The sequence below is a fragment of the Taudactylus pleione genome, unplaced genomic scaffold (assembly GCF_031769625.1).
Source record: "Taudactylus pleione unplaced genomic scaffold, aTauple2 ptg000696l, whole genome shotgun sequence".
NCBI lineage: Eukaryota > Metazoa > Chordata > Amphibia > Anura > Myobatrachidae > Taudactylus > Taudactylus pleione.
The window spans coordinates 1,014,060-1,037,481 of record NW_028285098.1 but is presented as its reverse complement, the minus strand read 5'-3'; the positions used below and the strand labels follow the sequence as shown (position 1 = coordinate 1,037,481).

Sequence of the window (23,422 nt, the reverse complement as noted above, 5' to 3'; positions counted from 1 at the left end):
CCATATGCAGAGGGGGAAACTACTATCCAATTACAATCCAGTGGGCAGGGGTAGCACATGCGCTGGAACTACACACAGATGACATGAAACAACCTTAAGACGGGGGATACACACTACTAGGCTGTATGTTTAACACCCACATTTCCCCATTTGGCATTGTTTTAAATACTAAAACTGCAGGCTGGTCCTGTCCTCCCCATAGGACACCTGCGTTATGGTCTGACAGGTGTACTGCCCCAGTCACACTCCTCACCTGTCAGTGTACCTGGTCCTGTCCTCCCCATAGGACACCTGCGTTATGGTCTGACAGGTGTACTGCCCCAGTCACACTCCTCACCTGTCAGTGTACCTGGTCCTGTCCTCCCCATAGGACACCTGCGTTATGGTCTGACAGGTGTGCTGCCCCAGTCACACTCCTCACCAGTAATTGTACCTGGTCCTGTCCTCCCCATAGGACACCTGCGTTATGGTATGACAGGTGTACTGCCCCAGTCACACTCCTCACCTGTCAGTGTACCTGGTCCTGTCCTCCCCATAGGACACCTGCGTTATGGTCTGACAGGTGTACTGCCCCAGTCACACTCCTCACCTGTCATTGTACCTGGTCCTGTCCTCCCCATAGGACACCTGCGTTATGGTCTGACAGGTGTACTGCCCCAGTCACACTCCTCACCTGTCAGTGTACCTGGTCCTGTCCTCCCCATAGGACACCTGCGTTATGGTCTGACAGGTGTACTGCCCCAGTCACACTCCTCACCTGTCAGTGTACCTGGTCCTGTCCTCCCCATAGGACACCTGCGTTATGGTCTGACAGGTGTGCTGCCCCAGTCACACTCCTCACCAGTAATTGTACCTGGTCCTGTCCTCCCCATAGGACACCTGCGTTATGGTCTGACAGGTGTACTGCCCCAGTCACACTCCTCACCTGTCAGTGTACCTGGTCCTGTCCTCCCCATAGGACACCTGCGTTATGGTCTGACAGGTGTACTGCCCCAGTCACACTCCTCACCTGTCATTGTACCTGGTCCTGTCCTCCCCATAGGACACCTGCGTTATGGTCTGACAGGTGTACTGCCCCAGTCACACTCCTCACCTGTCAGTGTACCTGGTCCTGTCCTCCCCATAGGACACCTGCGTTATGGTCTGACAGGTGTACTGCCCCAGTCACACTCCTCACCTGTCAGTGTACCTGGTCCTGTCCTCCCCATAGGACACCTGCGTTATGGTCTGACAGGTGTACTGTCCCAGTCACACTCCTCACCTGTCAGTGTACCTGGTCCTGTCCTCCCCATAGGACACCTGCGTTATGGTCTGACAGGTGTACTGCCCCAGTCACACTCCTCACCTGTCAGTGTACCTGGTCCTGTCCTCCCCATAGGACACCTGCGTTATGGTCTGACAGGTGTACTGCCCCAGTCACACTCCTCACCTGTCAGTGTACCTGGTCCTGTCCTCCCCATAGGACACCTGCGTTATGGTCTGACAGGTGTACTGTCCCAGTCACACTCCTCACCTGTCAGTGTACCTGATCCTGTCCTCCCCATAGGACACCTGCGTTATGGTCTGACAGGTGTACTGCCCCAGTCACACTCCTCACCTGTCATTGTACCTGGTCCTGTCCTCCCCATAGGACCTGCGTTATAGTCTGACAGGTGTACTGCCCCAGTCACACTCCTCACCTGTCAGTGTACCTGGTCCTGTCCTCCCCATAGGACACCTGCGTTATAGTCTGACAGGTGTACTGCCCCAGTCACACTCCTCACCTGTCAGTGTACCTGGAGCAAGTAAAGTCTGCATTCAAATACATTGCTCTGTACACAGCCTACAACATCACGCCAACTTCCCACCCAGATCCCTACATTCTGGCACACTCACTTTAAGTATTGACACGACTGTGCAGGTGAGTTCTATGGAGTAAGATGTGTTTATGACCATGCACAGTGAGAATTAGCACAATTTGCACTTAGTACTACATCAGCCCCAATGAGAGTACATGTGATGCTCTGAGCAGGGACCGGGCCAGGATTTATCACTCACCTTGTATTCTATGTATCTCTATATAGGTCACATGACTCGTCTTCCTCACACTGCCGCTGCGAGCTCTGACATCACAGGTATATTTCCCAGCATGCTCCAGCTGCGCTGACAGAACCCTGTATGTATCTGATGCACTGAATTCCTGCACATTGCGCCCATCTCTGTAGAAAGCAAATCTCAGCTCTGTGACACCCCTGAGAGGAGCGAGGGTCGTGTCACATGTCAGGGTCATGTGATCACCTTCCGTTATTGTGTCTGGTGTCATTTTTATTTCAGGATATGAGAACCGCTCTGCAAGAGGAAATTATTAAACTTAAAAATTGCTGATGTGTAATGAAGGAGACACAGGGCTGGGGGAGCTCTACGCCATGGTATATGAGCTCTGACTTATGTGTACAGCTGTGGTATATGAGCTCTGACTTATGTGTACAGCTGTGGTATATGAGCAGTGACTTATGTGTACAGCTGTGGTATATATGAGCAGTGACTTATGTGTACAGCTGTGGTATAGGAGCACTGACTTATGTGTACAGCCGTGGTATAGGAGCACTGACTTATGTGTACAGCCGTGGTATAGGAGCAGTGACTTATGTGTACAGCCGTGGTATAGGAGCACTGACTTATGTGTACAGCTGTGGTATAGGAGCAGTGACTTATGTGTACAGCCGTGGTATAGGAGCAGTGACTTATGTGTACAGCCGTGGTATAGGAGCAGTGACTTATGTGTACAGCCGTGGTATAGGAGCAGTGACTTATGTGTACAGCTGTGGTATAGGAGCAGTGACTTATGTGTACAGCTGTGGTATAGGAGCAGTGACTTATGTGTACAGCCGTGGTATAGGAGCAGTGACTTATGTGTACAGCCGTGGTATAGGAGCAGTGACTTATGTGTACAGCCGTGGTATAGGAGCAGTGACTTATGTGTACAGCCGTGGTATAGGAGCAGTGACTTATGTGTACAGCCGTGGTATAGGAGCAGTGACTTATGTGTACAGCCGTGGTATAGGAGCAGTGACTTATGTGTACAGCCGTGGTATAGGAGCAGTGACTTATGTGTACAGCCGTGGTATAGGAGCACTGACTTATGTGTACAGCCGTGGTATAGGAGCAGTGACTTATGTGTACAGCCGTGGTATAGGAGCAGTGACTTATGTGTACAGCTGTGATAAAAGAGCAGTGACTTATGTGTACAGCCATGGTATATGAGCACTGACTTATGTGTACAGTTGTTATTATAAGCAAATGCCTAGGGGCGACTCAAGAATCCCAGGGGCATACGATGGCCCTGCAGCATCATACCTGCACCGCCCGCTCTCTGCTTCCCCCCCGCGCCGGAACCAATGCTCCCTGACAGACGACAATTACTGTGTGTGAATGACTTGAGCAGCCTGCTAGTGCTGGGGCTGACTGTAGGGGGAGCTGCAGCAAAAGCGCGCAGCCCCTCTAAGGCAGGTCTCCTATCATTCATTCTGCTGCATGCTGCTGATCCTGAGGGCTTGCTACCGGCGCCGGGTGACACCTGTCAGATACTGAGTTCTTCTCCTTCCCCTGTGCTCTGGATCTGCACTGCAAGTGAGTACCTATGTGTAGTGCCAGTGGGGGTGGAAGGTGCCTGTGGGAGATGACTTTTACATCTGTTGTATGTATTTGGCTCAGGCTGGCTGTATTTGAAAGAGGTGTATGTGTGTTCCTGTGTAGGCTTTGTCAGCGTGGGTGCACCTGTGTCAGCGTGTGTGCATATATCAGCGTGGGTGGACCTGTGTCGGCATGTGTGCGCGTATATATGTCAGCGTGTGTGCATCTGTCGGCATGTGTGTGCGTCTGTGTCAGCGTGTGTGCGTCTGTGTCAGCGCGTGTGTGTCCATCAAATACACAGGGTGGTGTATAGATCCCCTTCAGTATTAGTACCTGGGAGTGACGTGCAGTGACGGTGGAAGTACAGTACCATGCCCATACAGTCCACAAAAAGAAGGAATTTGTTCGCTCGCCATTGAGACGATGCAGGAGGGGGAAGCTATGGTGTGCTAACAGACGACTCGGGGAGATGGTGTGGCTGAGAGACGATGCAGGAGGGGGAAGCGATGGTGTGCTAACAGACGACTCAGTGGGAGATGGTGTGGCTGAGAGACGATGCAGGAGGGGGAAGCTATGGTGTGCTAACAGATGACTCGGGGAGATGGTGTGACTGAGAGACGATGCAGGAGGGGGAAGCGATGGTGTGCTAACAGACGACTCAGGGGGAGATTGTGTGGCTGAGAGACGATGCAGGAGGGTGAAGTGATGGTGTGCTAACAGACGACTCAGGGGGAGATGGTGTGGCTGAGAGACGATGCAGGAGGCGGAAGCGATGGTGTGCTAACAGACGACTCAGGGGGAGATGGTGTGACTGAGAGACGATGCAGGAGGGGGAAACGATGGTGTGCTAACAGACGACTCGGGGGGATGGTGTGGCTAAGAGACGATGCAGGAGGGGGAAGCGATGGTGTGCTGAGAGATGACTCAGGGGGAGATGGTGTGACTGAGAGACGATGCAGGAGGGGGAAGCGATGGTGTGCTAACAGACGACTCAGGGGGGGCTGGTGTGACTGAGAGACGATGCAGGAGGGGGAAGCAATGGTGTGCTGAGAGATGACTCAGGGGGAGATGGTGTGACTGAGAGACGATGCAGGAGGGGGAAGCTATGGTGTGCTGAGAGATGACTCAGGGGGAGATGGTGTGACTGAGACGATGCAGGAGGGGGAAGCGATGGTGTGCTGAGAGATGACTCAGGGGGAGATGGTGTGACTGAGAGACGATGCAGGAGGGGGAAGCGATGGTGTGCTGAGAGATGACTCAGGGGGAGATGGTGTGACTGAGAGACGATGCAGGAGGGGGAAGCGATGGTGTGCTGAGAGATGACTCAGGGGGAGATGGTGTGGCTGAGAGACACAGGGGCACACATCTGGGTGAAACGCTGTTGTATGATGATGACCTTATTAATATTCCTACACAAACAGGCATCTTCCGGACAATGTGACCTACATGAATAGTGAATACCGACTGAAGACGCCATCATCCCAGGGAGGATACATTTCCACATTGTGAGAAACCACCATATAGATAAGGAGCATATGTAAAGGAATGTTCCCAGAGTGACGAGAAATGGGTGGCATGTCATGTTTGCTCGCCCCATTTAAAGTGACCATGCCCCTTGTTATTTGACCGTGCCCATTTTTTTGCTGCGCGGCGGAGGCGCACAATATTCTTGTCGCGTGTTTGTGGGGTGGGGGGACTGGGGGGCGCCGTTCTTCTTTCCCTGGGCTCCGGAGACTGTAGTTACGCCACTGCTATGGGGGGTATTACTACTGTAAATGGGCACTACTACAGGAACATTACTATGTATGTGTGTGTGTGTATATATATATGTGTGTGTGTGTGTATATATATATATATGTGTGTGTGTGTAGGGGTCACCAGTAAAAATTTTGCCTAGGGCACCAAATTGGCCAGGGCCGGCTCTGCCTGTGCCAGATGATGGTTGGTCAGGGTGTATGAACAACCATCAGCTGCTGATCAGTCTTTCAGGTGCGTACAAAGCTTTAGGGCCTGATTCTGAGACTCATGCATAAATTCCATACACCAGCCGCAATCCAAAGTCTAATCTGAGTATCTTCCTTGTTCTGAGTCACACAGATCTCCGCACCGCCCCCAAGAGCCATCACTACCATTGGTACCCGCCCTATGCTGGTGCAGGAGATACCACTGAGATAGGTCTCCCCTTAGCGTATGCACAACTCTGGCACTACACCCATGACACAGCTGCTCTCTTATGTGTGCGTGCCCAGTTTCAGCCCAATTGACACCCAGTAACTCCTGTTATGCACGGAGCCATATTTCCAAAAATATCACCTGAAAAATGGCGCACCCTACACATTGCATAAGGTCTGTTACTTTTGTCAGGGCTACCTCTCCTCTCTCCTTTATAGGGACAGAGGCACACATGTAGAGGTGAGGGGACAGACATACATGTCGGAACAGAGACACACGTGTGGTGGGGGACGAGGCATACGTGAAGATGGGAGTAGGAGGCAGAGGCACACATGAGTAGCAGGGTGGCAGAGATACACATGTAGAGGTGGTGGTAGAGACATATATGGTGAGCAGGGTGGCAGAGTTACACATGTAGAGGTGGTGGTGGTAGAGACATGCATGGGGAGCAGGGTGGCAGAGATACACATGTAGAGGTGGTGGTAGAGGCACACATGGGGAGCAGGGTGGCAGAGATACACATGTAGAGGTGGTGGTAGAGACATACATGGGGAGCAGGGTAGCAGAGATACACATGCAGAGGTGGTGGTAGAGGCATACATGTAGAGGTGGTGGTAGAGACATACATGGGGAGCAGGGTGGCAGAGATACACATGTAGAGGTGGTGGTAGAGACATACATGGGGAGCAGGGTGGCAGAGATACACATGTAGAGGTGGTGGTAGAGACATACATGGGGAGCAGGGTGGCAGAGATACACATGTAGAGGTGGTGGTAGATACATTCATAGGGAGCAGGGTGGCAGAGATACACATGTACAGACATACATGGGGAACAGGGTGGCAGAGATACACATGTAGAGGTGGTGGTAGAGACACATGGGGAGCAGGGTGGCAGAGATACACATGTAGAGGTGGTGGTAGAGACATACATGGGGAGCAGGGTGGCAGAGATACACATGTAGAGGTGGTGGTAGAGACATACATGGGAAGCAGGGTGGCAGGAATACACATGTAGAGGTGGTGGTAGAGACATACATGGGGAGCAGGATGGCAGAGATACACATGTAGAGGTGGTGGTAGAGACATACATGGGGAGCAGGGTGGCAGAGATACACATGTAGAGGTGGTGGTAGAGACATACATGGGGAGCAGCTGAAGATGGGCATATACTGTAGATACACACAGGGAGAGGAGGCAGAGGCACACGTGGAGGAGAGGAGGGAGGCACAGGAATCTTCTGTGTACTGTTATTACCATGGATGTGGGGGTAGGAGTAGAATTATACATTTGGGGCAGGGACATGTGACTTGTATGAGGAGGAGAATCCCCCTGCCCGCATATAAATCACATTCAGCCAGGGGCAAAGAGGGGGAGGGAATGGGTTCTAATTACATGGACTTGATGGAGGGTCAGCGCCCCCCCACCCCTAACCTGTCTGTGGCAGTAGCCTGTGTCCCTCCAGCACACGCTGCTGTTTGCTGGGCTGCGGTAGCTCCAGGGAGGCTGATCAGCAGCAGCAGTCTCCTCTGCCTGTGTTTTGGGTGGGGGGGAACGATCCTTCCCCTGGATTTGTCCCTGGCCCAGGGGCACATGGCACAGAAAAAAAGCAATATAACAACTAACACACAATAGGTTACCGGTATAATGTGCTACTTGTATCATTTGTCAGGGGAAATGATTTCCCTTTCTTCCTATCAGTAACAAATATGGAAGTGGGGAGACTCTGGGTAATTTTCCCGAATTTCTCCTTCTACCCATACAGGTGCTTCATCTGCTACTCCTGATTGGCTGAATTACCTGTCACTCACAACACAATTATCTAATTATATAAGTAACAAATTGTGAGCAATTATAAAACTGTAACATAGATAATAATATATCACATTACTAGGGCAGCTCACCTGTCACTGAGATATAAGATGTGTTAGAGTAATTATAATAACGAGGATCATCATCATTAAGGTGTAATAATTGCTGTGTACAATTATATGTGCCGGTCATATTTATATCCACTTTACTAATATACAGAGAGTCGGTGACTGCTGGGGGTCTCATTATTACACCGTCCTTGTAAAATACTGTGTTTATTCCAGGATATCCCGTCACATTGTGACATCTCAGTGTCAGGGGGTCTCCTTCATAGACTGAGGGGGGTCTCTGCAGGATGAGATACCCTAAGATATAAAACAATATTACTGACGTGTAAATGAGAATAACAGAAGCACAACAAGGGGGAAGTGAGGAGCTGTGCCGGGTAACTCACCAAGAATAACATCCAGTGTGACGGGGTGACTGTAACCAACAGTACTGGTCCTGCACTGGTAATCTCCACTGTCTGATAATATGGCATGTACAATCTCAATGCTCTGCTGGTTTCCATGTACTGGTTTATTGTCTTTATACCAGTAATATCCCTGTGTCTCTCCAGCAGCAGATCCTGTATCACATGTTATAGTCACTGATTCATGGATGAATATATTGTAATAATTAGGAGTGAGGGTCACCACAGGTCTCACGGCAGCTCCTACAGAACATCAGAGGTTACAGTTATATATCACAGGGAAGGGACATACATACTGACTATATTACAGTACAATGTGCAGAGGTTACAGATCACAGGGAAGGGACATACACACTGACTATATTACAGTACAATGTGCAGAGGTTACAGTTATAAATCACAGGGAAGGAACATACACACTGTGACTGACTATATTACAGTACAATGTGCAGAGGTTACAGTTATAGATCACAGGGAAGGGACATACAGACTGTGACTGACTATATTACAGTATAATGTGCAGAGGTTACAGTTATATATCACAGGGAAGGAACATACACACTGTGACTGACTATATTACAGTACAATGTGCAGAGGTTACAGTTATAGATCACAGGGAAGGGACATACAGACTGTGACTGACTATATTACAGTACAATGTGCAGAGGTTACAGTTACATATCACAGGGAAGGGACATACAGACTGACTGACTATATTACAGTACAATGTGCAGAGGTTACAGTTATATATCACAGGGAAGGAACATACAGACTGTGACTGACTATATTACAGTATAATGTGCAGAGGTTACAGTGATAGATCACAGGGAAGGGATTACAATGATAGATCACAGGGAAGGGACATACAGTCTGTGACTGACTATATTACAGTACAATGTGCAGAGGTTACAGATCACAGGGAAGGGACATACAGACTGTGACTGACTATATTACAGTACAATGTGCAGAGGTTACAGTTATAGATCACAGGGAAGGGACATACATACAGACTGACTGACTATATTACAGTACAATGTGCAGAGGTTACAGTGATAGATCACAGGGAAGGGACATACATACAGACTGACTGACTATATTACAGTACAATGTGCAGAGGTTACAGTGATAGATCACAGGGAAGGGACATACACACTGACTGTATTACAGTACAATGTGCAGAGGTTACAGTTATATATCACAGGGAAGGAACATACACACTGTGACTGACTATATTACAGTACAATGTGCAGAGGTTACAGTTATAGATCACAGGGAAGGGACATACAGACTGTGACTGACTATATTACAGTACAATGTGCAGAGGTTACAGTTATAGATCACAGGGAAGGGACATACAGTCTGTGACTGACTATATTACAGTACAATGTGCAGAGGTTACAGTTATAGATCACAGGGAAGGGACATACAGACTGTGACTGACTATATTACAGTACAATGTGCAGAGGTTACAGTTATAGATCACTGGGAAGTGACATACAGACTGTGTGACTATATTACAGTACAATGTGCAGAGGTTACAGTTATAGATCACAGGGAAGGGACATACAGACTGACTGACTATATTACAGTACAATGTGCAGAGGTTACAGATCACAGGGAAGGGACATACAGACTGTGACTGACTATATTACAGTACAATGTGCAGAGGTTACAGTTATAGATCACATGGAAGGGACATACACACTGTGACTATATTACAGTACAATGTGCGGAGGTTACAGTTATAGATCACATGGAAGGGACATACACACTGTGACTATATTACAGTACAATGTGCAGAGGTTACAGTTATAGATCACAGGGAAGGGACATACACACTGTGACTATATTACAGTACAATGTGCAGAGGTTACAGTTATAGATCACAGGGAAGGAACATACAGACTGTGACTGACTATATTACAGTATAATGTGCAGAGGTTAGTTATAGATCATAGAGAAGGGACATACAGACTGTGACTGACTATATTACAGTACAATGTGCAGAGGTTACAGTTATAGATCACAGGGAAGGGACATACAGACTGTGACTGACTATATTACAGTACAATGTGCAGAGGTTACAGTTATAGATCACTGGGAAGTGACATACAGACTGTGTGACTATATTACAGTACAATGTGCAGAGGTTACAGTTATAGATCACAGGGAAGGGACATACAGTCTGTGACTGACTATATTACAGTACAATGTGCAGAGGTTACAGTTATAGATCACAGGGAAGGGACATACAGACAGTGACTATATTACAGTACAATGTGCAGAGGTTACAGTTATAGATCACTGGGAAGTGACATACAGACTGTGTGACTATATTACAGTACAATGTGCAGAGGTTATAGATCACAGGGAAGGGACATACAGACTGACTGACTATATTACAGTACAATGTGCAGAGGTTACAGATCACAGGGAAGGGACATACAGACTGTGACTGACTATATTACAGTACAATGTGCAGAGGTTACAGTTATAGATCACATGGAAGGGAGATACACACTGTGACTATATTACAGTACAATGTGCGGAGGTTACAGTTATAGATCACATGGAAGGGACATACACACTGTGACTATATTACAGTACAATGTGCAGAGGTTACAGTTATAGATCACAGGGAAGGAACATACAGACTGTGACTGACTATATTACAGTATAATGTGCAGAGGTTAGTTATAGATCATAGAGAAGGGACATACAGACTGTGACTGACTATATTACAGTACAATGTGCAGAGGTTACAGATCACAGGGAAGGGACATACAGACTGTGACTGACTATATTACAGTACAATGTGCAGAGGTTACAGATCACAGGGAAGGGACATACAGACTGTGACTGACTATATTACAGTACAATATGCAGAGGTTACAGTTATAGATCACAGGGAAGGGACATACAGACTGTGACTGACTATATTACAGTATAATGTGCAGAGGTTAGTTATAGATCACAGGGAAGGGACATACAGACTGTGACTGACTATATTACAGTACAATGTGCAGAGGTTACAGATCACAGGGAAGGGACATACACACTGTGACTGACTATATTACAGTACAATGTGTAGAGGTTACAGTTATATATCACAGGGAAGGAACATACAGACAGTGACTTACTATATTACAGTATAATGTGCAGAGGTTACAGTTATAGATCACAGGGAAGGAACATACAGACTGTGACTGACTATATTACAGTACAATGTGCAGAGGTTACAGATCACAGGGAAGGGACATACAGACTGTGACTGACTATATTACAGTACAATGTGCAGAGGTTACAGTTATAGATCACAGGGAAGGGACATACAGACTGTCTCTGCCTGTCCCCTCCCTCCATGGCCTTGCTACCCCATCAGTAAGCCCCATTCCCCCCCTGTCCCCTCCCTCCATGGCCTTGCTACCCCACCACTAAGCTCCTCTCCCTGCTGTCTCTGGCTGTCCCCGACCCTCCTTGGCCTTGCTACCCCACCACTAAGCTCCTCTCCCTCCCTCCATGGCCTTGCTACCCCACCACTAAGCTCCTCTCCCTCCCTCCATGGCCTTGCTACCCCACCACTAAGCTCCTCTCCCTCCATCCATGGCCTTGCTACCCCACCACTAAGCTCCTCTCCCTCCCTCCATGGCCTTGCTACCCCACCACTAAGCTCCTCTCCCTCCCTCCATGGCCTTGCTACCCCACCACTAAGCTCCTCTCCCTGCTGTCTCTGGCTGTCACCTCTAGGACTGCCAAGCGAAATCCTGGGCCCAGGTACAGCAACATCCTGGGGGCCTCCCTAGAGGGGGCGTGGCCACATCATGTTGGGCATGGCTGCACCTCTTTGTGGGTGGGTCTAGCATGTGAGAAGCACCCACTCACAGGAGCATGGCATAGCACCCAGCAGCTGGGATACCAGTACTCACTATTAGGATGGCAGGACAGTCCCATAATAGTTGCATTTTTAGCTGGATGTATTTAGATGCAATAATGTAACAGACAAATACTAAAGTACAAAAACTTTATTTTGTACATTTCTCATGTAAATAATATATAATCAAACTGTTTTTTTTTTGTCATAGAGATAGTTGAACGAAAAACTAAATTTTGACATAACATAAGCCCATCTTATAACACACACATTCCACAGGTTATATCCTAACCCACTGAACCATCCTCCCATCTACCCCATCTGTGTCGCCCCTGTCACTCTGCCCGCCCCGCCCCTTTAGAATGTAAGCTTTCACGTGCAGGGCCCTCCTCCCTCACGTGCTTCTCCCCCCCTACTTATACTGTCATCTACTCCTAACTCCCCAATTGGCACCTAACACCTGACTGCTGAGGCCCCGCTGCTTGTCTTAAGCAGCTATGTGTATACACCATGTCTTTCTACATTGTAAGGAAGGGGAAAACTAGGGGTACCCGAGCACTGGTGGTTAGAGGATGGTAAATAGAGTATGTGAGTAGTAAGCAATGTAATCTTACACCCACTATTACAGATGAATATTGTGTCCTCAGATATCGCTGTCTCATGTGGGGGCTGCTCCCCTGAGAGTGTAAATACTATAATCACAGGGGAGGGGGGGGGGGATGAACTCTCCTCTTTATTGGGGGCACACTTAGTAGTTATGGTAAAATCTTACTTTTTTATTAAATTATGTTTTTAAATAATAAGTCAATACTAAGACAACATGAAAATAGACAGATATAACATTTATAGGCGATAATACAGAAAATATTGATAAATTATTCAAGTCTCAATACTTAATGATTAAAGCAGCAGTCTTTACAGTCTATATACACAGGAAATAATTGTATATAAGGCATCCATAGTATGGTTTAGGCTAATGATACGTCGTAAATTAGTGAATAATTTATATATCACTAAACATACTAGTGCTTGATGCTAATGTATATTGTACCAGCATCCCCTGCAGCCAGCATAGAATAAAATAAGCACATTATCTGTGTAAAGAGAGGCACAGAAACCAGTACTGTGTTTTCATTAAGTTATCTCTAGTCATCTGCTGATTTCCACCGATGTTCATATACCATAAATAGAGTAGTTATCACACTCCAGTGTGTGCGATATGCAATCTCTGGTTCAGACAGATTTGGAGGTGACAAGAGGATATTATAACTTTCTCAGACACAGAGTATTTAAGGTGTATATAATGTGTTACACAGAGGCAGTGACAAAATATCTGTAAGATGATATCACCTTGTATCACTATGTCCTTCACCTGCATAGCTTTGTATTACTAATAACTGGTTTTCCTGTGTGCTCATTCATGTACTGTGTAAGGCGCGTCATCCATCTCTCTCTCTCTCTCTCTCTCTGTGCGCGTTGCGTGAACCACTCACTGCGTCCATAAAAAGTGAGCGCAGTGAACACTCAGACCCAGGGAACAGTGATTGACAGGAAGTGGCCGTTTGTCGGTGAATACGGGGAGTGGTCGGCCGAATGCAGGCGTGCCAGTGCTCTCCGTTACAGGGGCGTGCATAAATTAGCCACTGAGATGCTGGACATAGCCTGGCGTCCCTCTGTATGCAGGAAGTCTCTCACCTCCTGCGGCAGGGTCAGGACTACCTTTAGTCTGCGATGCGGCTCTGATGTTACTCGATGTTCCGATGTTCTCTCAGCCTTGCGCATCAGTATGGATGAGTGACGGGGGTGACATTATGTAGTGCTGGGCGTCTGGATCTTTGTGCTGCGATTGCCGTGCGTTCATTAGCATATTCTCGCAGCACCCGGGTGCGTGTGTCTCTTGCTGAATCAGCCGCCCTGTCTCTCATCTCTCTCTCAGGGCCTGATTCTGGAAGGGAGGCATGTGAGAGATCGCACGCACTCGGTCGCTGCGTGTATATGCTAATCAATGTATACGCACGGCATCCGCACCACTAGGATGCAGACACCCAGCAATACATAGTGCCGGCCATCTCCCTTTACGCAATCATTATGAAGGATAGCGCAAACATCGGTAACATTGAGATCCATCGGACCCAGACGCACAATAGAGGATGACATGATTTGGTGCAGGATATCGAGTCGTCTGGCTGCGTATGCTGCCGCACTGCCTTAATTATGCTCGCCCCCGTGACTGTGTTCGAACGCACAGACACGTCTGCGTTCGCCCAGCACCCCCCCCCCCCTGTCACCACCCACAAATGGCACTTCCTGTCAATCAACTTTGGAGAGGCCTCCGTCCTCACTGCGTGTGCCGCGCAAAACTTTATCCGGCTGCAGTGATTGGTTCGCGCACACGCATTGTGACGCATGCCCAGAGACACAACATCGGCCGTCTCTCATATCTCTCTCTGGGGCTAATTCAGCAGTGCACGCCGAGTCCCGATTACCAGGAGTCTGCAAGACCCATTCTGCAAGTGTGCAGATCGAGTCCTGCCAATACGCACGCTAGCCCTTGAATGACTCTGCCTGATTGACAAGCAGAGGCATTTAAGGGGTGGGGTTGGGGGTGGCCGGTGTTCCCGGAAACATGGCATGTGTGACCCATTTTCTGTGAGTGGCCATCCCAGAGCCTGCATGGATGTATGCAGTCTGCTGGGCTCACAAGCCAGCCACCCAGCGCTGTCCACCATCACGACCACCGATGGTCGTGATGGTGATCCCGGCACTGCGACCTCAGTCGCTGTGCAGGGATCACAAATGCTACAGGGGGTTTCACACATCACCTGCTGTATTTGCATAATGGAGAGGGGGGGAGGAGCAGGTGCACACTATAAGCACTAAGAATACAAATGATCAAAATATCTATAATAGACTGCAATAATTAACATGGTTTTAAATGTAAGGTTTCTTAGTACTTGTTTGGCCAAAGATGTTTGCCCACCTACCACGTCACGGTGAACCTTATACAGGGCTAGCACTCTTCCTGCCTGCCCCAGGTGATTTTAACTGGTATGGGTCCTTGCATTGCAGTACACACATCTAATGGGCTCTATGATAAGTAAGTCCGAGATAAATTAATTAGTGTGTCAGTATTAGAGATGTTAGGGACCCACCTGTATAAGGTTCACCGTGACGTGGTAGGTGGGCAAACATCTTTGGCCAAACAAGTACTAAGAAACCTTACATTTAAAACCATGTTAATTATTGCAGTCTATTATAGATATTTTGATCATTTGTATTCTTAGTGCTTATAGTGTGCACCTGCTCCCCCCCCCCCCCTCTCCTTTTTGCTGTAGAACTACTGGTCTCAGCATGGTAGCACCTATTATCATGTTTAATATTAGGATGTGCAGCCCAGCCCCTCCCATCTCGTATTTGCATAATGGCAAGGATTGCATTGCAAAGCGCGCTCTCTCTCTCTCCCTCTCTCTCTCCATCTCTCTCTCTCCCCCCCACTCTCTCTCTCTGTCTCCCTCTCTCTCTCCCTCTCTCTCTGTGTCTCTATCTCCCTCTCTCTCTCTGTGTCTGTCTCTCTCTCTCTCTGTGTCTCTCTCTCTCGCGCTCTCTGTCTGTCTGTCTGTGTCTCTCTTGCGCTCTCTGTCTGTCTGTCTCTCTCTCTCTCCCCCTCTCTCTCTCTCTCGTGCTCTCTCTCTCTCTCTCTGTCTCTCTCTCTCTCTCTCCTGCGCTAGAGATGACAGATTTGATTTTGCTGAAAAACAAACACAGCTGAACTTTGGGGTTCCGAGTCCTGGCTCAGATCACTTTCGGGGTACCAAGCAGAACCAATTCCCAGCTCGTGTCTACTGGTAGGTTTGGATCTCGGGATTGCATGTAAACGGGTTTAAATGACATAATTTTAACTGTTTCTATCAGTCTTAAAGAAACCCAATGTCACTACTGAATCTAACAAACACTGAAGGGTGATTGTGCAGCAATAGCACTGCCTCACAGCACTTGCAGTATAATATATATAATATAAATATATATATTATATATTTTGCACCCCTTTATCTTCACTTGTGTGCTGGAATCTGTAGCCCCCTGAATGGTGCCCTCACACTGTGCTCAGTTCATGGTGGATTATTGGGAAGCTTGTGCAGGAACTGTTGGATGATATGGAAGCCCAGCGTCAGCATTGTCAGTGCAGCAGTGACTGTGCCAGTCGTCTACCTTCCTTATTGCAGGACTCTCATTGGCTCCTTGCCCGGATTCAGAGATGTACACAGACACGACGGTATATGTACATCTCTGATGGCGGGGGAGACTGCGCATACACATGTGCACAACGAGTCCTGCAAGCAGCTCGCACGCGGTGCCTCCAAACCTCAGCATGACTGACACGCTGCTGCTGTTTGGGGACAGGGCGGCGCTGCCTGCGTTTCCAGAAAATAGGGGGCATTGGCCCCATTTACTAGGAGTGCTGATGCCAGTGTCTGTGTCTTCTAAAGCAGAATTACTGGCCTCACAAGTGGGCAGGAGGTGGCGATGCCGCTGTCTGCGGACGAAGGTTTCGCATCTGAGGTGCCGCCAGGAGGCGTCTTTTTTTTCCCTCAGACGCCTCCTGCAGTATTACAATATTCTTACACAGCCGCTGTGTCTAAATACTGTACGCAGCTACTGCACAATAGCGCCCGCCTCTGATCAAGGCCTTATGTGCATTTCACAGACTGTTTTACCGCTGTCATCTTCTAATTAGCGCCATGTTTTATCTTGTTTTACGTTCCATACTACACTTTATGTACGATGTGTGCTCATATCTAATTTGCTTTATGTGTGTTTTATCACCTGTAGGCGGTTACACACTGGAGCGATGTCGGGACGATTTTCTGTTTCCTATGACAAATCGCCTACGGTACATCTCTGCCATGGTTGCTAGGTTTGAAGCGCTGCACATCCAACCTAGCGATATTGCTAGTGACCTGTGGTATGTTATGCAGGACGGAACAGTGATCGTTACGTCATTCATTATATCGTTTAAGTGTGTACGGGCAATCCCCGTCCAAGGGCATTCGTTCCAATGTCAGTCAGTACTAGGCTAATAGTACTGCGCATAATAGAGAGCCGCAGCTATGGCTGCCTTTAGTGTACTGTACATTATTTTAAAGACCTTTTACAAACAGTGCAGGTAACAGATGATTACTGTATTTGGTGGAATATATATATACAGTGTTTGCAATGTGCACATTTTATATATGTAGAAATAAATCATGTTAAAGTTAAAAGGTGAAGCGTAAAACTCAGGAGCCGCCTCCAGCTCTTAATGATATGTTGTATATTAATTACAGAATGCCATTACCTTACAGACACACGTGTGCAGACAGGACAATGTTTATTACACAGACATGAGCTAGAGATGCGATATCTTTTTCATACTTAAATACAACACAACACAGTAGAGACAGAAATGATCTTGGCTATAGAACACCAGTGACAGTTTGGTTGTGCGACTGTAACTGATTGTAGTAATTCCCTCTTTTGTGTTCTATTAATCCAGCCGGTCTTCTTGGTGACATCACATCATTACTATGGCTTTGTACAATCCACCGAGCGCTGATACACGATATCTACTGCGAGCCTCTCCTGATATATCAGTAACCGTCATGTGAGGCGTCATGTCCTGATTGGTTGTCGTAGAAGATGAGACAGGCGGCAGTAACTAATATACACCCGGACAGCACCAGTCTTATTATATTCTGTACGGTGTAATCTGAGGAGAGGGATATGGGGAAATGTTACATATGGTAGAAGATGAGACAGGCGGCAATAACTAATATACACCCGGAAAGCACCAGTCTCATTATATTCTGTATGGTGTAATCTGAGGAGAGGGATATGGGAAATGTTACATGTGGTAGAAGGTGAGACAGGCAGCAGTAACTAATATACACCCGGAAAGCACCAGTCTCATTATATTCTGTACAGTGTAATCTGAGGAAAGGGATATGGGGAAATGTTACATGTGGTAGAAGGTGAGACAGGCGGCATTAACTAATATACACCCGGAAAGCACCAGTCTCATTATATTCTGTACGGTGTAATCTGAGGAGAGGGATATGGGGAAATGTTACATGTGGTAGAAGATGAGACAGGCGGCAGTAACTAATATACACCCGGACAGCACCAGTCTTATTATATTCTGTACGGTGTAATCTGAGGAGAGGGATATGGGGAAATGTTACATGTGGTAGAAGGTGAGACAGGCAGCAGTAACTAATATACACCCGCACAGCACCAGTCTCATTATATTCTGTATGGTGTAATCTGAGGAGAGGGATATGGGGAAATGTTACATGTGGTAGAAGGTGAGACAGGCGGCAGTAACTAATATACACCCGGACACCACCAGTCTTATTATATTCTGTACGGTGTAATCTGAGGAGAGGGATATGGGGAAATGTTACATGTGGTAGAAGGTGAGACAGGCGGCATTAACTAATATACACCCGGAAAGCACCAGTCTCATTATATTCTGTACAGTGTAATCTGAGGAAAGGGATATGGGGAAATGTTACATGTGGTAGAAGGTGAGACAGGCAGCAGTAACTAATATACACCCGGACAGCCCCAGTCTTATTATATTCTGTACGGTGTAATCTGAGGAGAGGGATATGGGGAAATGTTACATGTGGTAGAAGGTGAGACAGGCGGCAGTAACTAATATACACCCGGACAGCACCAGTCTTATTATATTCTGTACGGTGTAATCTGAGGAGAGGGATATGGGGAAATGTTACATGTGGTAGAAGGTGAGACAGGCGGCAGTAACTAATATACACCCGGACACCACCAGTCTTATTATATTCTGTATGGTGTAATCTGAGGAGAGGGATATGGGAAATGTTACATGTGGTAGAAGGTGAGACAGGCGGCAGTAACTAATATACACCCGGACAGCACCAGTCTTATTATATTCTGTATGGTGTAATCTGAGGAGAGGGATATGGGGAAATGTTACATGTGGTAGAAGGTGAGACAGGCGGCAGTAACTAATATACACCCGGACAGCACCAGTCTTATTATATTCTGTATGGTGTAATCTGAGGAGAGGGATATGGGGAAATGTTACATGTGGTAGAAGATGAGACAGGCGGCAATAACTAATATACACCCGGACAGCACCAGTCTTATTATATTCTGTATGGTGTAATCTGAGGAGAGGGATATGGGAAATGTTACATGTGGTAGAAGGTGAGACAGGCGGCAGTAACTAATATACACCCGGACAGCACCAGTCTTATTATATTCTGTATGGTGTAATCTGAGGAGAGGGATATGGGGAAATGTTACATGTGGTAGAAGGTGAGACAGGCGGCAGTAACTAATATACACCCGGACAGCACCAGTCTTATTATATTCTGTATGGTGTAATCTGAGGAGAGGGATATGGGGAAATGTTACATGTGGTAGAAGATGAGACAGGCGGCAATAACTAATATACACCCGGACAGCACCAGTCTTATTATATTCTGTACAGTGTAATCTGAGGAGAGGGATATGGGGAAATGTTACATGTGGTAGAAGATGAGACAGGCGGCAATAACTAATATACACCCGGACAGCACCAGTCTTATTATATTCTGTATGGTGTAATCTGAGGAGAGGGATATGGGGAAATGTTACATGTGGTAGAAGGTGAGACAGGTAGCAGTAACTAATATACACCCGGACAGCACCAGTCTCATTATATTCTGTACAGTGTAATCTGAGGAGAGGGATATGGGGAAATGTTACATGTGGTAGAAGATGAGACAGGCGGCAATAACTAATATACACCCGGACAGCACCAGTCTTATTATATTCTGTATGGTGTAATCTGAGGAGAGGGATATGGGAAATGTTACATGTGGTAGAAGGTGAGACAGGCGGCAGTAACTAATATACACCCGGACAGCACCAGTCTTATTATATTCTGTATGGTGTAATCTGAGGAGAGGGATATGGGGAAATGTTACATGTGGTAGAAGGTGAGACAGGCGGCAGTAACTAATATACACCCGGACAGCACCAGTCTTATTATATTCTGTATGGTGTAATCTGAGGAGAGGGATATGGGGAAATGTTACATGTGGTAGAAGATGAGACAGGCGGCAATAACTAATATACACCCGGACAGCACCAGTCTTATTATATTCTGTACAGTGTAATCTGAGGAGAGGGATATGGGGAAATGTTACATGTGGTAGAAGATGAGACAGGCGGCAATAACTAATATACACCCGGACAGCACCAGCCTTATTATATTCTGTACGGTGTAATCTGAGGAGAGGGTTATGGGGAAATGTTACATGTGGTAGAAGGTGAGACAGGTAGCAGTAACTAATATACACCCGGACAGCACCAGTATTATTATAATCTGTACGGTGTAATCTGAGGAGAGGGATATGGGGAAATGTTACATGTGGTAGAAGGTGAGACAGGCAGCAGTAACTAATATACACCCGGACAGCACCAGTCTTATTATAATCTGTACGGTGTAATCTGAGGAGAGGGATATGGGGAAATGTTACATGTGGTAGAAGGTGAGACAGGCAGCAGTAACTAATATACACCCGGACAGCACCAGTCTTATTATATTCTGTACGGTGTAATCTGAGGAGAGGGATATGGGGAAATGTTACATGTGGTAGAAGGTGAGACAGGCAGCAGTAACTAATATACACCCGGACAGCACCAGTCTTATTATAATCTGTACGGTGTAATCTGAGGAGAGGGATATGGGGAAATGTTACATGTGGTAGAAGATGAGACAGGCGGCAGTAACTAATATACACCCGGACAGCACCAGTATTATTATATTCTGTACGGTGTAATCTGAGAAGAGGGATATGGGGAAATGTTACATGTGGTAGAAGATGAGACAGGCGGCAGTAACTAATATACACCCGGACAGCACCAGTCTTATTATATTCTGTACGGTGTAATCTGAGGAGAGGGATATGGGGAAATGTTACATGTGGTAGAAGATGAGACAGGCGGCAGTAATTAATATACACCCGGACAGCACCAGTCTTATTATATTCTGTATGGTGTAATCTGAGGAGAGGGATATGGGGAAATGTTACATGTGGTAGAAGGTGAGACAGGCAGCAGTAACTAATATACACCTGGACAGCACCAGTCTTATTATATTCTGTACGGTGTAATCTGAGGAGAGGGATATGGGGAAATGTTACATGTGGTAGAAGGTGAGACAGGCAGCAGTAACTAATATACACCCGGACACCACCAGTCTTATTATATTCTGTACGGTGTAATCTGAGGAGAGGGATATGGGGAAATGTTACATGTGGTAGAAGGTGAGACAGGCGGCATTAACTAATATACACCCGGAAAGCACCAGTCTCATTATATTCTGTACGGTGTAATCTGAGGAAAGGGATATGGGGAAATGTTACATGTGGTAGAAGGTGAGACAGGCGGCATTAACTAATATACACCCGGACAGCACCAGTCTTATTATAATCTGTACGGTGTAATCTGAGGAGAGGGATATGGGGAAATGTTACATGTGGTAGAAGATGAGACAGGCGGCAGTAACTAATATACACCCGGACAGCACCAGTATTATTATATTCTGTACGGTGTAATCTGAGGAGAGGGATATGGGGAAATGTTACATGTGGTAGAAGGTGAGACAGGCGGCATTAACTAATATACACCCGGAAAGCACCAGTCTCATTATATTCTGTACGGTGTAATCTGAGGAAAGGGATATGGGGAAATGTTACATGTGGTAGAAGGTGAGACAGGCGGCATTAACTAATATACACCCGGACAGCACCAGTCTTATTATAATCTGTACGGTGTAATCTGAGGAGAGGGATATGGGGAAATGTTACATGTGGTAGAAGATGAGACAGGCGGCAGTAACTAATATACACCCGGACAGCACCAGTCTTATTATATTCTGTACGGTGTAATCTGAGGAGAGGGATATGGGGAAATGTTACATGTGGTAGAAGGTGAGACAGGCAGCAGTAACTAATATACACCCGGACACCACCAGTCTTATTATATTCTGTACGGTGTAATCTGAGGAGAGGGATATGGGGAAATGTTACATGTGGTAGAAGGTGAGACAGGCGGCATTAACTAATATACACCCGGAAAGCACCAGTCTCATTATATTCTGTACGGTGTAATCTGAGGAAAGGGATATGGGGAAATGTTACATGTGGTAGAAGGTGAGACAGGCGGCATTAACTAATATACACCCGGACAGCACCAGTCTTATTATAATCTGTACGGTGTAATCTGAGGAGAGGGATATGGGGAAATGTTACATGTGGTAGAAGATGAGACAGGCGGCAGTAACTAATATACACCCGGACAGCACCAGTATTATTATATTCTGTACGGTGTAATCTGAGAAGAGGGATATGGGGAAATGTTACATGTGGTAGAAGGTGAGACAGGCAGCAGTAACTAATATACACCCGGACACCACCAGTCTTATTATATTCTGTACGGTGTAATCTGAGGAGAGGGATATGGGGAAATGTTACATGTGGTAGAAGGTGAGACAGGCGGCATTAACTAATATACACCCGGAAAGCACCAGTCTCATTATATTCTGTACGGTGTAATCTGAGGAAAGGGATATGGGGAAATGTTACATGTGGTAGAAGGTGAGACAGGCGGCATTAACTAATATACACCCGGACAGCACCAGTCTTATTATAATCTGTACGGTGTAATCTGAGGAGAGGGATATGGGGAAATGTTACATGTGGTAGAAGATGAGACAGGCGGCAGTAACTAATATACACCCGGACAGCACCAGTATTATTATATTCTGTACGGTGTAATCTGAGGAGAGGGATATGGGGAAATGTTACATGTGGTAGAAGGTGAGACAGGCGGCATTAACTAATATACACCCGGAAAGCACCAGTCTCATTATATTCTGTACGGTGTAATCTGAGGAAAGGGATATGGGGAAATGTTACATGTGGTAGAAGGTGAGACAGGCGGCATTAACTAATATACACCCGGACAGCACCAGTCTTATTATAATCTGTACGGTGTAATCTGAGGAGAGGGATATGGGGAAATGTTACATGTGGTAGAAGATGAGACAGGCGGCAGTAACTAATATACACCCGGACAGCACCAGTCTTATTATATTCTGTACGGTGTAATCTGAGGAGAGGGATATGGGGAAATGTTACATGTGGTAGAAGATGAGACAGGCGGCAGTAACTAATATACACCCGGACAGCACCAGTCTTATTATATTCTGTACGGTGTAATCTGAGGAGAGGGATATGGGGAAATGTTACATGTGGTAGAAGGTGAGACAGGCAGCAGTAACTAATATACACCCGGACACCACCAGTCTTATTATATTCTGTACGGTGTAATCTGAGGAGAGGGATATGGGGAAATGTTACATGTGGTAGAAGGTGAGACAGGCGGCATTAACTAATATACACCCGGAAAGCAC

The 23,422-nt window shown here is 46.8% G+C and overlaps 1 protein-coding gene and 1 long non-coding RNA gene across 2 annotated transcripts in view; one reads left to right on the top strand and one right to left on the bottom strand.

Moving 5' to 3' along the window:
• LOC148477726 (uncharacterized) overlaps positions 1-23,422 on the top strand; it is a 274,964-nt gene that overhangs the window by 168,551 nt on the left and 82,991 nt on the right. The gene's annotated exons all lie outside the window — the stretch shown is intronic.
• LOC148477727 (Fc receptor-like protein 3) overlaps positions 1-23,422 on the bottom strand; it is a 99,974-nt gene that overhangs the window by 582 nt on the left and 75,970 nt on the right. Inside the window, exons 7-10 of the mRNA XM_088456304.1 lie at positions 12,989-13,031; positions 8,049-8,309; positions 7,687-7,959; positions 2,038-2,328 (exon numbers count right to left, since the gene is read on the bottom strand). Of these exons, the coding sequence (XP_088312430.1) occupies positions 2,038-2,328; positions 7,687-7,959; positions 8,049-8,309; positions 12,989-13,031 (868 nt within the window). The remainder of the gene's footprint in view (positions 1-2,037; positions 2,329-7,686; positions 7,960-8,048; positions 8,310-12,988; positions 13,032-23,422) is intronic.